This window comes from Cynocephalus volans, chromosome 2, assembly GCF_027409185.1.
Source record: "Cynocephalus volans isolate mCynVol1 chromosome 2, mCynVol1.pri, whole genome shotgun sequence".
Taxonomy (NCBI): Eukaryota; Metazoa; Chordata; class Mammalia; order Dermoptera; family Cynocephalidae; genus Cynocephalus; species Cynocephalus volans.
The window spans coordinates 202638014-202655629 of NC_084461.1; the positions used below are offsets into that span (position 1 = coordinate 202638014).

The following is a 17616-nucleotide window of genomic DNA, read 5'->3' on the forward strand; positions in this document are numbered from 1 at the left end:
ACCTGCTGGACAATTGGAGACACATGGCCCAGTTGCTGCTGTTCCCCTAGTCAAAATAGCACACCAACTACCAGAAGTATGAGTGAGTTGGTCCTAGATGATTCAAGCACCAGCCAAACTTCTAGTTGACCTCAAACACATGAACAAGCCCAAAAGAAATTATGTGGGCTGGCCCAGACCAGAAGAGACACTCAGCTGACCTACAGAACCTTGAACTAAATAAATGGTTGTTAATGGGTACAAAATTAATGGTTGTTAATGGGTACAATTAGGAGGAATAAGTTCTGGTGTTCAATGGCATAGTAGGGTGACTATGGTTAACAGCTAAGTTTTGTATGTTACATAATGGCTACAGGAAATGCTTTTGAATGCTTTTGCCACAAAGAAAAGACAAATTCATAAGATGATGGCTACATTAGCTACCCTGGCTTTATCATTATACAACATATATATGTATCAAAACATCAGATTGTACCCCATAAGCATGTACAATTACAATGTATAAATTAAATTTTTAAAAAATTTTAAAAATAAATACATAAATAGTTGTTGTTTTAAGCTACTAAGTTTTGGAGTGATATGTTACAGAGCAAAAGCTAGTGGATGCAAGTGCAGACCAACAATAGATGCTTTTTTTTTTTAATCATGGAGAAAAGGTAGAACACCAAAAGAATGAAAAAAGGTCACTATGCTAAATTAACAAAAGAAAAGAATGACAAATTAACTAAATACCATTACCAGAGAAGACAAGTAGCACAACTGTGTTTGCCTATAGTAAATGCCTAATAGATATTTATTTAATTGAAATGAACAAAATATAGCACACATAAAAATACAATAAGATCTGATAAACTATTCAAAAGAGCATGTGTCCTACATATGTGGTGAAAAAATCATTCTTCCTCTTCCCTCCACTATACATATATCTTAAAGGAGTATTTTATCGATTTTAGCATCATCACACTTGTTAAAAATTGATCAGCAGAAATTGGAAGAATTCAGAGGTTGCTGCGATTATTATAAGAGAAATTAAAATGCTCAAAAAAGAACTGAGCAGTTTTACTAAAACATGTGAATATAAACATAGGGTGATTACTAACATGATCATCATCATCATCATCATTAATGCCTCGGATTGAATGTCCCCCCAAAACTTGACCCCCACTGTAACAGTGTTAAGAGGGTGGGAAATGCTATTATGGTAATTGAAAGGCACGATCTTGAAGAGGTGTTTAGATTCTGAGGAAAATGCCCTAATGAGTGGATTAATAATGGTGGTCATCGGTATTGTTCTGAGAGCTTCAAAAGGAAAGCATGTGAGAATATCTCTCTCTATGCTCTGTTATTTTATGCAACACGAGACCACTGCTATGCTGTAAAGCCACTACCAAAGAAGACCCTCAGCAGATGAGTTCCCTTGACTTTGGAGATCCCAGCCTCTGAAACTGTAAGCAATAAATTTCATTTCCTTACAAGTTACCCAGTTCCAAGAATTCTGTTATAAGCAACAGTAATAGACTAATACAATTAATAACCATTATGAATTAAATAAGTTGTATATGAAAAACTCATGTCCTAAGTGCTTAATATTTTATTTATCCTAACTACCACTCTTCAAACTATGTGATATTAACCCAGTATATAAATGGTAAAACTGATGCTTAGAGAGGTGAAGCAACCTGTCAAAGACTACAGCTAACAAGGGAGAAAAAACATAGGTCCAATTCCAAAGTACCAGAGTCCTCACTTCACATGTATACTGTTACAATACACATGAATTTCAGTTATCACATTTAAAAAACACCAGTCCCTTAACACAGGTCAAATTTCAGATAGCTCAATAAATAACTGACATAAACAAGGAGGAAGAAGGAAACAGAAAACAAGAATAAGCTTGTCAGCAGAGGAGCAAAATATAAAGGAGGAAATGTGACCAATTGTGCAGAGTCTTGACTATCAATCCAATTGGCAACATAGAGCAACAGAAAGTTTTTGACAAGAATCACACTACAATAAAAGGTAATCACAACAAACTATAATGAAGCCTTTACTAAAATACTGGCTGTAGAAATAAACTGTATAAAATATATGGAATACATTTAAGATAGAGCACAGAGGAGTTATTGACCAATTTGATACAAAGAATGAAAAAGGAAAAAGAGGAATATCTTAAATGTATGAGACTAGCTAACTGGGAACAATGACTCCTGTGAGAAAATTCGAAACATCAAGAAAGTCACCTGGTCCAGGGAGGCAAGATGAGACTGTTGAGGATGCACTGCACATGAAGAACCTTAGATTACTGAAAAGCTGCCACTTCCACTTCCAGTAATGACTAGGCAAGACCCTATGGGACTCACTCCCACACAGAAAACAACTATAAAATCAATACATAATACAAAAAGAGGCTACCTGAAAGAACTGGAAAGTGAAGAGAAGCAGGTAGGTTATGGAGGAAGAGAGCAGGGAAGTGAATTTCCATTTTCAAGATGCAAGAGTCAAATGCAGTCTGAATGGAGAACAAGGTGACAGAAACACTGATGGAAAAAGTATTTCTGGCCTGGAAAACCAGAACACTGAAGCCAGGAAACCACACCCTCTGGCCAAGGGAGAAGAGGATCCCAGAAGGAAAGAACCAGAAAAGGGATACTCAAATTCTGTCCACCCACATCTTTGGCTAACCCCTTAGTCATGCTTGTATGGAACAAAACAAGCAGTTCAAAAAAAGACAAAATATCCAATCTGAGACCAGAGCTGCCACTCAGGCAACAGAGTTTGCAGTTCTATTATAACCATGACAATTATCTGACAAACACCACCACCAATAACAATCAAAAACAATAAAAAACTTTCTCAAGTGAAAAAAACAATTCTAAAAAGTATTCAAATAAACCAATAAATCGCAAGAAAAGATTAACAGAGAAACAGGGAAGAAGGCAAGAAACAGAGCATGCCTGAAGTCTTAGGCAGAAGCCAGGGCAGTCACCCCCTCCACCAGGAAGCAGGCAAGGAGCATGCCAAAAACATCACTTCTGCATGGCTGGCCCACCACAGTCACTGCCACAGCTACAGCTGCTGCAAAAGCAGCTCAACACCACAGCAGTAGCAACAGCAACTGAGCAGATGGCCTGCCAGACACTCAACTGCACTTACACAAGGACAGTTACCAGTGGAGACCAGAAAAAGAAGAGGACATCTCTCTCCTCAAAGCCCACTCCAGAGTAATAGAAGAAGCAAGTTCTCCACAAGATGACCAGACATCAATGTAGAGATATCAGAAATAGAAAAACCCAAGAAAATATGACACCACCAGAAGAATAGAATACATCTCAACTACCAGACCCTATAGAGCAGGAAACCCTTGAAATGACTGAAAAAAAATTCCAAGCAAGTTACCCAGTAACAATTTACAAGCAACAATCTTAAGGAATCTCACTGAGATACAAGAAGACTCAGTTAGACAACATAATGAAACAAGAAAAAAAAATCCAGGATACGAAGGAGGAAATTCACAAAGAGATTAATCTTTAAAAAAAGGTAGCAGAACTCGTGGAACCAAAAGAGTCACTCAATGAAATAAACACAACTGATAGCTTAAGCAGCAGGCTAGAACAAGCAGAAGAAAGAATTTCTGACCTTGGAGATAGTATTTTCAAAATAACCCAGGTGGACCAAAAAAAAAAAAAAATCTTAAAAAATGAAGAAAATCTAAGAGAGCTAGCAGACAACTTTAAGCACAAACATTTGAATCATGGGTGTTCCAGAAAGGGAAGAGAAAGGAAAAGGCATGTGAAATCTATTCAACAAAATAACAATGGAAAACTTCCCAGGTACAGAAAGAGACACAGACCTTTCATTATTCAGGAGACTAAAGATCCCCAAACAGATTCAACCCAAGAAGATCCTCTGCAAGGCATATCATAGTCAAACTGGCAAAGACAAAGAGAGAATCGTAAAAGAAGCAAAAGAAAAGCATCAAGTCATCTATAAGGGAGCCCGCATCAGACTAACAGCAGAATTCTCAACAGAAACTCTACAGGCCAGAAGAAAATGGGATGACATAATCAAAATACTAAAAGAAAAAAACTGCCAGCCAATACTGTACCCAGCAAGGCTATCCTTCAGAAACAAGGAAAAATAGTGTACTTTCCAGACAGACAAAACTGCAGGAGTTCACCACCACATGACCACCCCTAATAATCACTACCATGAATAACAAGAAAGAACAATACCCACTCGTAGAACGAAAATGCAAATGAGAAAAAAAAAAGAAATTAAATCTCACCACCACAAAAAAACCATAATGACAATGTAATAATGCCCCTGTTTTATTTCTGATTTTAATAATTTTGGTCTTCTCTCTTTTTCTTGGTCAGTCTAGATGAAGGTTTGCAAATTTTGTTGATCTTTTTAAAGAATCAACTTTTGGTTTTGTTGATTTTCTCTATTTTTTTAAATTCCCTACTTATATTTCTATTGTAATCTTTGTTATTTCCTACTTATATTTGCTTTTGGTTTAGTTTGCTCTTCTTTTTCTATTTACTTAAGGTAGACATTTACATTCCTGATTTGAGATATTTCTTACTTTTAATATAGGTGTTTACAAGTACAAATTTTCCTCTAAGCACTGCATGAGCCCTGCATCCTATAAATTTTGATATGTTGCACTTTGATTTTTATCTCAAAGTACTCTAATTTTTCTTTTAAGCTATTGCTTATTTAGGAAAGTGTTGTTTAATTTCCACACAATTGTGAATTTTCTAAATTTCCTTCTTTTACTGTGATCAGAGAACATATTTTCTGTGATCTTACTCTTTTTAAATGACTTGTTTTATGGCCAAAAAATAAAATAAAATTAATAATAAATTTTTTAAAAAAGAGTAACAGAGAAACAAAAACGGAGAAGACAAATAAAAAAGAAATAATAAAATGGTAGATAGAATATCAACAGCATCAATAATTACATTAAATGTTAATGTACAAAAATTCCAATTAAAAGGCAGAAATTGACAAAATTGATTTAAAAAGCAAGACACAACTATATGCTGTCCAAACAAGATGATTTTTAAAAATATAAAGGCACGGAAAGGTTAAAAATATATGGATAAAAAAAATGTATAATGCAAAGAATACATAGAAGAAGGCTGGAGTGCCTATATTCATATCAGACAAAATAAATTTTTAAGACAAAAATTACTAGCAGAATAAGAGAAATGTATTGCGTAATAATGAAAGGATCAATTCATCAAGAAGACATAACAATATGTTATGTGTATATGCTAATAATAGAGCTTCAAATTATGTGAAGAAAAAATTGACAATAGTAAAAGGAGAAATGGCCAGTTCCAAAATATTAGTTGAATATTTATCATCTTTATTCTAGCAACTGATAAAATAACTAGACAAAAAAGTTCAACAGAAACAGAAGATATGGACAACACTATCAACCACTTGACTTAATTGATATCTATAGAACTACAACTCACAACAGCAGAATACATATTCTTCCCAAGTGCTCATGGTCAATTCACCAGGGTAAACTATATGTTGGGTCACAAAACAAGCCTCGTTAAATTTAAAAGCATAAATATCAAAAAGAGCATATCCTTTGACTACAGTGGATCATATTAGAAACAAATAATACTATGATAACTATGAAAACAGAAATATTTGAAAGATAAACAACAAATTTGTAAGTAATCCATGCATCAAAGATATATTCACAAGGAAAAGTTTTAAATATTCTGAACTGAATGATAATTTAAAAAATAAACCAAAATTTGTGGGATGCAGCAAAAGCTGTGTTTGAAGAGAAATAATCAGCTTTAAATGCTCATATTTTAAAAAAATAAATAAATATTTAAAGTCAATGACCTATCTTCCCATCTTAAGAAACAAAAAGCAGAGCAAATTAAAAGCAAAATAAGTAGAAAGAAGGGGCCAGCCTGTGGCTCACTTGGGAGAGTATCGTGCTGATAACACCAAGGCCACAGGTTCAGATCCCTATATAGGGATGGCTGGTTAGCTCACTTGGGAGAGCGTGGTGTTGACAACACCAAGTCAAGGGTTAAGATCCCCTTACCAGTCATCTTTTTTAAATAAATAAATAAATAAAAATAAGTAGAAAGGAGGAAATAATATAAAGCAGAAATCAGTGAAAGAAAACTGTACAATATAGAAGACTATTAATTGTCTAGAAAGAGGAATAGAATTGATAAACCTCTAGGCAGACTGATGAGAAGAGAAAAGACACATTAGCAATATCAGAAATGAAAGAAAAGACATCACTACAGATCCTTCATATATTAAAAAGAATAATAAGGGAATATTCTTACCTACTTTATGCTGATAAATTAAATGAAAAATTGAGAGAAACAATTACCAAAACCAATACAAAAAGAATTAGAAAACTTGAATAGCCCTATATCAATCAAAGAAATTTAATTTATAATTAAAACATTCCCACAAAGAAAAGGGCAGGTAAAGATGGCTTGACTGGTAATTCTATCAAATACTTAAGGAAGAAATAATGCCAATCCTACACACTCTTCCAAAAAATACTGGAAAAGGAAACACTTTATGACTCATAACATGAGAACAGAATCATTCTGATAACAAAACCAGGCAAAAACATCATGAGAAAAAAAGACTATAGATCAGTACCTCTCACAAACATGAATGCAAGCTGGCCAGTTAGCTCAGTTGGTTAGAGTATGGTACTGATAACACCAAGGTCCAGGGTTCAATCCCAATACTGGCCAGCAAAACAAACAAACAAAAAAATTTGATGAAAAAATTCTTAACAAAATTTTAGCAAACCATACCAACAATATGCAAAAGAGTAATACATAATGACCAAGTAGGATTTATTTCATGAATCCATGGTTGATTTAACATTCCTAAATAAATCAATTCAATTTAATATATTAATAGACTAAATGAGAAAAAGATATAATTTCAATAGAAAAAGAAAAAATTCAACAAAATCCATTTACAATAGGAATTGAAGGGAACATCCTTCCCCGATCAAGGGTATCAACAATGAAAAGTTCAATGTTTTCCCACTAAGATCAGAAATGAGTAAAGGAAATTCACTCTCACCACTTCTATTCAACATTGTACTAGATATGCTAACCAGTACAATGGACCAAGAAATAAAAAAGGCATACACCATATAAAAGAAGAAGTATTATTGTAATTACTTGCAGGCAACATGGTCACATGCAGAGAAAATTCTAACGAATCTGGGGGAGGGTAAATAACCTACTGGGACTTAGAGTGAATTAACAGGGTCATGTGACACAGAATACAAAAATACATTGCATTTCTATAGATTTGCAATGAAAAATTAGAAAATGAAAAAAATGTTTAATCCATTTACAATAGCATCGAGAAACAGAATACTTAGGAATAAATTTAGCAAAAAATGTGCAAGACTTGAACACTGAAAACTACAAGAAGTTGCAAAGGGAAACAAAAGAAGGCCTAAATAAATGGAGAGATATACTATGTTCATGGATTGGAAGACTCAATAATGTTAAGATGGCAATTTTCTCCAAATTAGTCTAAAAATTCGATGCAATCCCATTAATTTTCAGAAAGATTTTCTGAAGAAACTGATAAGCTGATTCTACAACTTATATAGGAATCAAAGACACAGAATAGCAAAAACAACTTAGAAAAAGAAGAACAAAGTTGGAGGACTTACCAATAACTGATGTCAGACTTACTATAAATCTATAGTAATTAGGACATTATGGTTAACACATAAGAATAAATACACAGATCAATGCAATAAAATTGAGAATCCAGTAATAGCTCCATACTTATCTAGTCAAATGGTTTGTGACAGATAATGCAATGTGGAAAGAACAATCTTTTCAAAAAATGTTGCTGGGAAAAAATAAGTCTTGACTCCTACCTCAAACCATACCCAAAAACTAACTCAAGATAAATCATAAACCTAAAGTTAAAAACTGTAAAAATTCTAGAAGAAAACATAGGAGAAAATCTTTGTAAACTTGGGTAAGACAAAGATTTCTTAAACAGGATACAAAAAGCATGAAGAAAAGAGAAATCATCCAGTAAGCAGATAGAAATAAGGCATCATAATTTAGTAATAGGACTGAATTTATTCTTTCTAGGGGGATTCTCACAGTGCTTTTCTCATAACTCTTCTGCAGTCCATATCACATCAAAATCATTCTTTCATTCAGACAAAGCAGATGGGAATAAAAGACTCACCATCTAATCTCTGGGGCCTTTGGATTTTTACATACAATATTACCACTTATAAAGAGAGATAGAAATCAGAAGGTAACTTTTCATACATCAAACTGGACAACAATAACATTCCAGAGAAAGACTTAAGAAAGACAAAGTATTGTAATAAAAATTCAGCTAGAAAAGTCAAAATTAAAAGAAAAAAAATTAATACAATTTCACCAGATACATCTTTATGACAAGAGAGTGTGAGCCTTCTTTTCCATAATGAGTATATACCTAGAAATAAAGTATAAAACCAAATTTTTATATAATGAAACACTTTAATGCAGTAGTGGAAATTTCTTTATAAATTAATTTCATTACCATATTGTATAGAAAGATCATTTCATGATTTCAATAATGAATTCTAATTTATAGTTTATATAATTCTAGATGATCCTAAGTTATGTTTGCTTAAAGCCAAATATGGAGCTGAAGTATTAATGCAAATTATAAATATACAATAAATTCACTTACTATGATGGGAAAAAGTTCAGAGACCAAACTTAACAGAAATTTTCCTAAAAGGTTGATTTCTGATCTATACCCATAAAAGTACACTTTTTTTAGCCATTTTTTTTTTGGTATAAAAATCATAAGTGACAGGAGAAAGTAGAAATGAAAGATGTTCACAAATATAAGAAAGACACACAGTAAATGGATTTTTAAAAAAGGAAAGAATAGAGATATTTAATTTGAAAATTAAACCCTCTATATTTATAAGGTTCATTGCACCAACCACAGGTTTAAAAAGAGAGAGACAAAGAGAAGACATATACCAAGGCTTGCTAGAATAATCTACTAATTGCAACCACAGTAAATATGTCACCATCATAGCTATTACTTACCAAACATCTACTATGTATAAATAACAAATTCCCTCTAATCTTTAAACAATAACATTCCCAGATAGTTATTATCATCCCCATTTATCTTTACTTCAAAGAGGTTAAGAAATTTACTCAATTTCAAACAATGAAAGAAAAAAAAAAGAAATTTATGCAAAGCCATACTGTCACTAATACAAGAGCAGAATATGAACCTAGGTCTGTACTGAAAATACTGAAAATAGTATTCTAACTCCCAAATAGTGTCATATACAATTTTTGTAAACAGTTTTGTTTCATTTATAATGATTACAGTTGTAGAAGAAATCCTTTAGGGAATTAACAAAATACTAAACAACGCATGAGACAGTAGCAATACTGGAAATTCCACTAACTGAGGCCAAGACAACCTACCAGAGTAAAAGAATAAAGTACTATGACGTATTATTAATAAGACAGCAAGAACTATCCATTAACCTTTGTTAACTCAACAGAAAGCCAAGAATGGGATCAAATGGTTTTTTATTTCTATAGAAAATATCTCAAACACTTCAGTCATATTTTTTTCTTATTGCATATATTTTAAGGCACACAACATGTTTTGATATATATTGTGAAATGTTTACTGCAGTCAAGCAAATTAACATATCCATTATCTCACACAGCAATCCTTTGTGTATGTGTGTGTGTTGTTAAGTGCACCTAAAATCTACTCTCTTAGCAATTATCCTGAATACAACACAATATTATTAACTATAGTCTGCATGTGGTACATTAGATCTCTACTTTACTCATCCTGCCTATCTGCAACGTTGTATCCTTTGACCTACATCTCCCCCATCTCCTCCCCCAACTTTAGTTGCCTCTTTTTTGCGTGGGGGGCAAGGGGCAGAGCGAGTACAAGGATCGAACCCCGGACCTTGGTGTTACCAGCACGACGCAATAACCAACTGAACTAACCAGCCAACCCCTTTAGTCACCTCTTAAGAAACTGTTTCTAAAATAAACTGGAGGTTATCAAGTAGGCACACTGAAAACAAAGTATATGGGAACAAAGATAACAACTCAAGCCTTGCACTATTCAAGAGAATATAGGTAATTACAATTATTTATTAGAAAAAAAGAGAAACTTCTCTGGCTAAATACTGAAAACAAGCAGTCATTGACAGGGAATAAAGTTTATCATTTTAAATTGAAGGAAAGAAACGTGATCATCATACCCCATTTTAAAACATCTGCTCAGAAAGAGATGTCCGAAACCACACAAATAACTAGAATGTATCCTATCAAGAGGCTGAGTGAAAAGAAATTCAAAACTCAAACACACAAGAAAAGAATTAAACTTGGAGAAAGAAAGAGTACTTCCAAAGCATAAACAATGAAGCTATTCACTAGTGTACTAGCTCAATGAAGTCATTCTACCTCTTTGCTGAAGTATAGATTAAAATATTAATAACTGCATTGAATCTATAAAATATTACATGAAAATAAGAAATCAACAAATAATCTATGAAAGTAAATGAAATTTCTACCTTTGGCCATTTGGGATTGAGAAGTCGGGCTTTGATAGCATCATCCAGTGCCTTGTCATACTGCTGGATCTTCATGTAGGCTGCAGATCTATTACTGTATAAGATGCAGTTCTGAGGGTCAACAGCCAAGGCTTCGTTATAAAGAACAATAGCTGTGTGGAAATCTCCATCATGACAGGCCTGGTTACTCTGTCGAACTTTCTCAACAAACTCAGCTTTGCTCAGTACTGGTCCATCAGGACTACTCCGGCCAATCGTCTTAGCACCAAAGAGGGGAATCTACAAACAAAGAAACTTTATCACACAAAGTTCAGATAATCCAGACAGATTCCTTATCTGAACCTCAATAAAACATGGACATTCTTCATGATCTGCTTTACATAATAGTTAATTTTTGCTCCCTGAAAGACAATAAACTTTCCTCAAGGCAGCCAACATAGTGCCTTAAATGCATATATGTATACATATGTGTGATAGTTATATACTTACATATTTGTATTTATATCTGTACATATTTGTTGACTGACAGAATAAATGAATGAATGCAAAAGAGTACTCACGCTTTTTCTGGGCACTTTAAAGTTATACTTTAATATTTATGGTTAATATTTATAGCAGGAAAAAAAAAATACAAACCTATATAGACAATATGAATTCAACTATGTTAAGATGGCTGCACTTACAAAAATAACAAAAAAACAAGATCAAAATATTAACTATGGTAAGCTATCTCTGCATAAAAAATTATGGAATATTTTAATTTTCATAAGCTTTTCTCCCTATCCAAATGTTAGACAATAAGCTTATGCAAGTTTTTTTTTTTTTTTTTTTGACCGGTAAGGGGATCGCAACCCTTGGCACGCTGTGGTCTGCACCACACTCAGCCAGTGAGCACACTGGCCATCCCTATATAGGATCCGAACCCACGGCCTCGGCACTATCAGTGCCACACCCTCCCAAGTGAGCCACGGGGCCAGCCCTTATGCAAGTTTTTTAAAATTAAAAAATTTACTTTTAGAAAAATATTTTCATGTACCATTGAATTTTTTGACTGGCAAGTTTAGTAAATGTAATTTGGTTACTACCATGAAAATTCAAATACAAACAACAATTTTTGAAGACCAACAAAAAAAAAGCCCAAACAAAATTCAGCTGTAAATTGTATCCTGGATATTTAAAACCTGTTTTCAATGTTGATTTTTTTATTTATTTTTTAAATTTATTCTATTTACTGAATCAAAATCAATTATACATATTTTGGGGGGGGGGGTTGAACATTGAGATATGTTGATTAAATCAAAATTACTAGCATATATATTGTTACAAATCATAATTATTCTTTATGTCCCTTGTCCAATCTTTCCCCTTCCCCCATTCTCTCCCCCTCCCCCCTCTAATTGCCCTATATTTCTTCTCTCCTTCTGAAAGAATAACGGTCACTCTGTTGATTTGTTGCCTAGATGATCTGCCAAATGCTGAGAGATGTGATAGGGTCCTCCAATGTTATCATAGAGCAGATGCTTCTTCTGTCACTCTGAAATGGGTTTTGTGGAAAGAGACATCCTCTTCTTTTCTTTGTCTCTGCTGGTGACTCTCCTTGTGTCAATGCACTCCAGTCACTGGCAGACCATCTGCGTGGTGGTTGTGGCGTCTAGCCGCTTTTGCAGCAGACATGGTTATTGTGGTGGCTGTGGTGGGCCACCCACGTGGAGGTGCTGTTTATGGTATGCTCCTTGGCACTGGCGGTATGCCTTGTTGTGGGGTGTGTTTGGTCCCCTTCTCCATACCTCTGATCCCTGGGCAGGCCCCAAGGCAATGGCACCATGTGCCTAGTTGTGGGAGAGGGGTCCAGTCCCGTTCTCCATGTCCCAGGTCCCTGGGCAGGGCCCGAGGTGCTGGCGCAGTGTGCCTGATTGAGGGAGGGCGGTATGGTCCTCTTCTCCGTGCCCTGGGTCTATGGGTTGGCCCCAAGGCACTGGCGCCATGTGCCTGGTTGTGGAAGGAGGGTCAGGTCCCCTTCTCCAAGCCTCGGGTACCCAGGTGGGCCCTGAGGTGCTGGCGTTTTGTGCCTGGTGTGGGAGGAGGGTCCAGTCCCTGGCTCCATACCTCAGGTCACTGGGCGGGAACTGAGGCACTGGCTTGGTGTACCTGGTTGTGGGAGAGAGGGTCAGTCCCCTTCTGCATGCCTCTGGGCCGGGCAGGCCCCGAGGTGCTGGCACAGTGTCCCTGGTTGTGGGAGAGAGGTCCAGTCCCTTTTTCCTTGCCTCAGGTCCCTGGGTAGGCCCTGAGGTACTGGAGTGGTGTGCCTTGTTGTGGGACAAGGATCCGGTTCCTGGCTCCATGCCTTGGGTCACTGGCTGGGGCCCAAGGTGCTGGCTTGGTGTACCTGGTTTTGGGAGAGAGGTCCAGACCCCTTCTCCATGGCTCAGGTCCCCAGGCAGAGCCTGAGGCACTGGCATGGTGTGCCTGGTTGTGGGAGGGTGGTCCAGTTTCCTTCTCCATGCCCCAGGTGGCTTGGTGTGCCTGGTTGTCGGAGAGGTCTGGTCCCCTTCTCCATGCCCCGGGTCCCTGGGTGGGTTCTGAGGTGCTGGCATGTTGTACATTGTTGTGGGAGAGAGGTCCAGTCCCCTTCTCCATGCCCCGGGTCCCTGGGTGGGTCCCAAGGCACTGGCTCAGTGTGCCTGGTTGTGGGAGAGAGGTCCAGTCCCCTTCTCCATGCCCTGGGTCCCTGGGCAGGCCCCAAAGTGCTGGCACAGTGTGCCTGGTTGTGGGAGAGAAGTCCATTCCCCTTCTCCTTGCCTCGGGTCCCCAGGGAGGTCCCAAGGTCCCGGCGTGGTGCGCTTGGTTGTGGGAGAGAGATCCAGTCCCCTTCTCCATGCCTCAGGTCCCCGCGTGGGCCCTGAAGCGCTGGCTCAGTGTGCCTGGCTATGGAAGAGAGGTCCAATCCCCTTCTCCATGCCTTGGGTCCCCGGGCGGGCCCTGAAGCACTGGCATGGTGTGCCTGGTTGTGGGAGAGAGGACCATTCCCCTTCTCCTTGCCCTGGGTCCCTGGGCAGGCTCCAAGTTGCTGGCATGTTGTGCCTGGATGTGGGAGGGGGTTCTAGTCCCCTTCTCCATACCTGGGTCCCCGGGCTAGTCCCAAGGCACTGATGCAGTTTGCCTGGAAGTGGGAGTGAGGTCCGGCCCCCAGATCCAAGCCTCTGGTTCCCAGGCAGGCCCAAAGGTGCTGGTGGTATACCTGGGCCAGAACTAATTTTTTTTTTTTTTTTTTTTTTTTTTTTTTTTTTTTTTTGTCGTTTTTTCGTGACCGGCACTCAGCCAGTGAGTGCACGGGTCAGTCCTATATAGGATCCGAACCCGCGGCGGGAGCGTCGCCGCGCTCCCAGCGCAGCACTCTACCAAGTGCGCCACGGGCTCGGCCCCAGAACTAATTTTTTGTCCTTTGCTTCTAACACGGGGGCACTTCCTGTGGGAACCAGTACTTGAGTATGTGGTTGTTTAAATTACTACTTTGCTGCTGTTTCACTAGGGAAGGCTTTTTGTGCAGCTCAGGGTTTAATGGCTAATCTTATAGGTACTTCCAGCTCTCCAGAGACCAAGTGGATCTGTGTTCAATGGAATCTCTGATCTGGGCCAGAGTTTTTTCGTCATACTGCACCCGATGCAATTCTGCATTCCTGACCAGTCTCCTCTGAGTGGTCCTGTGCTGACTGGGGGGCAGATCAGCTGTCCTTGCTGTGCCTCGGTGTTCTCCTGGTGGGTCCATCTCCCCCACCGACTGTGCTCCAAACACTTCCCATGGGATGGGCCCTGTGCTGGTCCCTGTGCCAGTCCCTTGCAATGACTCAATAGCCTCTGAACGGCTCCCTTTTTTCAGTTGTTCTGGCTCCTCACTCCTGCGTGTGTCCACGTAAACTCTATTAGCGGTCTTGCTGTCCTGGGGGCCACCTCCAAGTAACTCCATCTGAAGGGCACAGCTGCGGCTTCTGCCGGCTCCTGCTCCATGCACTCATCAGCTCGAGGCTTAAAGCACCTGCAGCCCGAAATGCTCACAGCAGCTTTTTCTTTCTCTCATCGTAATTTCTCGCACCTTCATGAACTCCATAGGTCTCTCCTCCTCTTCCCCTGAGCTCCAGCTGCCCCGGCTTGGCTGATGTTATATTTTTATTGTTGTAAATTTGGTTGATTTGTGGGAGAGAGTGACGCTGCAGACCATCTTTTCCACCATCTTGATTGGATCCTCCTCAATGTTGATTTTTCTAAATCACTAAGTGTTCTATGACTTTATAGTAGTGACCTTAAAACAGAAGGGAGTAAATGAGTCAAGGGTATTCATTTTTAAAAGAAGAAAATTATAAACTGCTCTAGAATACAAAAGCAGAGGCTGACCGGTTAGCTCATTTGGTTAGAGCATAGTGCTAGATAACACCAAGATCCATGGTTCAATCCCTGTACCAGCCAGTCACCAAAAAAAGGAAGAAATTTAACACAGTAGTATCAGTACAGACATTTTACAATTCTAGAAAGTCTTTGCCCTAAGTGAAAATAAAACAAAAAGTGTAATTTTCTTCTCCGTGTCTTCAAGACCAAGTTCAGTAACTCTATTCAAAAGAGGATGCATATGATTTGACACAACATGCCAACATGTACAAAGTAAAAGACTCCTCACAGAGGTGTCTGCATTAAAAAGAACAAATTCCACACAGAAGAGAAAAAGCAGATCTAATCGCCCTCATGGGCAAATACTATTCTTCCTCTGCTCCCAGGGATATATATCCTAGATTTCCAGGACAATTCAAAACATTAAAATATCCTAGAAGTTTCAAATATCAGTGTCCAAGTTACATTCCTCAACTTTCTTATACTGGAAGTATCTAAACAATAATGTATTAAAAGGGTTTTGGGGGGGGTGTTTTGTTTTTTAAATTATGATCATGAAACATATTGCTTGAAAGTGAACGGACTTATGTAACACTTTCAAAACAATGTAAGACCGATATTATTTTGGAAGATATGGTCACCATGACACTGCCAGTACTAGCAATAAGCTATAGAAACAAATCCTTTATCTGAAAATTCAGGGGTATGCCATAAAAATAGCAATAACAGGCTTTAAAAGTAACATGAATTGTTAGGTTCATATGCAGCCTAAAAAGAAAAAGGCATGATCCTACTATTATAGCACTCTTTACATATAAAAAAATGGCAGTATAATAATTTTGGTTCAATGCCAACATAGATAAGAATCAAATTAAGTTAAGAATAGGAAGAGTCTGCATTCTATTACTTCCACATACAGCAATATAAAGTAACATTTCCTGGGCCAGCCCATGGCTCACTCAGGAGAGTGTGGTGCTTATAACACCAAGGCCACGGGTTCAGATCCCATATAGGGACAGCCGGTTAGCTCACTGGTTGAGCGTGGTGCTGACAACACCAAAGTCAAGGGTTAAGATCCCCTTACCGGTCATCTTTAAAAAAAAAAAAAAAAAGGGAGAGTGTGGTGCTGATAAAGTAACATTTCCCAAAATATGTTCCAAGGAAACCCTAGGTCCTCAGGATACTGTAATGAACAAAGTTAAATTTCTTGAGTCAAAGACTTCTCAAAAGTTTCATTTTGTACACTATGAATCTGAGAAGAGAGGTATCATATATCATGAGATCAAAGGACCTCTAGCAAGACCAAAAACTGCTTGATACACTGGTGTAAGCTATTAACAATGCCTCCAAGAGCAAAGAAAAACACGATGGAAAATTTAGTACTAGTGCTGAAAGATTCTAAATACTAGACAAGAGCTCCACCACCATCACCACCTCCACATGTCCACAAATTTTAAAGAAAAATGCACTGTATTAAGCGGTCTACAGTAGTTTCTCATTTGTCAAAATATGCCTGCGTCTACTTAGTGGATACAGTGTCGTTCTTAAGAAGCTACAAAATGGCAATTTTTGTGTACAATTAAAAGAATTAATATAACTTCTCTTGACCTTCTCTATATTCCCTGCAATTGATAACTATGACATGACAGAACAAAGACCTTTGCATGTATTTCTCATAATACATATGTATATAATATATATAAAATACTTGAATAACTCACCATATTAAATTCAGAAACTATGAGTTAAAATGAGTGACTGGTACTTCTTAGGGAGATAAAGAAAAATAAAATGCTGAATTATTCATTTAACTAGATTAACTCATTATGATATTTTTTCTTCACTCAAGTTCCAAAATAGAGAAAAACATTGTGACTAAATTTCACATGCATATAGCATATGGATGTCAACATATATTAACACTGCTGATATTTTCCTCTGACTCTCTGACAAACACACCTTAAAAGGGTTGAGGGACTGTCAATAACATGTGGGCCAAATGGACTCAGAATATGCAGCCACATATACTCACTACATTTGTAGTATAACTTCAGCCCTGTTATAAATTTTTTTCCTGCATTACTAAAACATCACTGAACAATAAAAATTGTATATATTTAAGGTGTACAACATGTTTTGATATACATATACAATGTGAAATGAATACTGCAAGCAAGCTAATTAACATATCCATCACTTCACATAGTTAGATCCTTTGAGTGTTGAGGGGGGTGAAAATAATTAAGACCTACGCTCTTAGCAAATTTCAAGTAAATAATACATTATTATAAACTATAGTCACCATGCTGTACATTAGGTCTCCAGAACTTACTCAACTCATAACTGAAGGTTTGTACTCTTTGACCAACATCTTCCCATTCCTCCTACCACTTGACCCCTGGTAATCACCCTTCTACTCTGTTCCTATGAGTTCAACTTTTTTAGATTCTACATATAAGTGAGATCATACACTATTAAGTCTTTCTGTGTATGGCTTATTTCACTTAGCATAACGAATTCAGGGTTCCTCAGTATTGTTGCAAATGTCAGGGTTTCCTTCTTTCTTAAGGCTGAATAATATATATTGTATATGTACACACACATGTATACCC

The 17616-nt window shown here is 37.4% G+C and overlaps 1 protein-coding gene across 1 annotated transcript in view; it reads right to left on the minus strand.

The window, feature by feature from the left end:
* Positions 1-17616, minus strand: part of TTC28 (tetratricopeptide repeat domain 28) — a 703516-nt gene that overhangs the window by 641376 nt on the left and 44524 nt on the right. The window contains exon 2 of the mRNA XM_063085699.1: positions 10625-10903. Within this exon, the coding sequence (XP_062941769.1) occupies positions 10625-10903 (279 nt within the window). The remainder of the gene's footprint in view (positions 1-10624; positions 10904-17616) is intronic.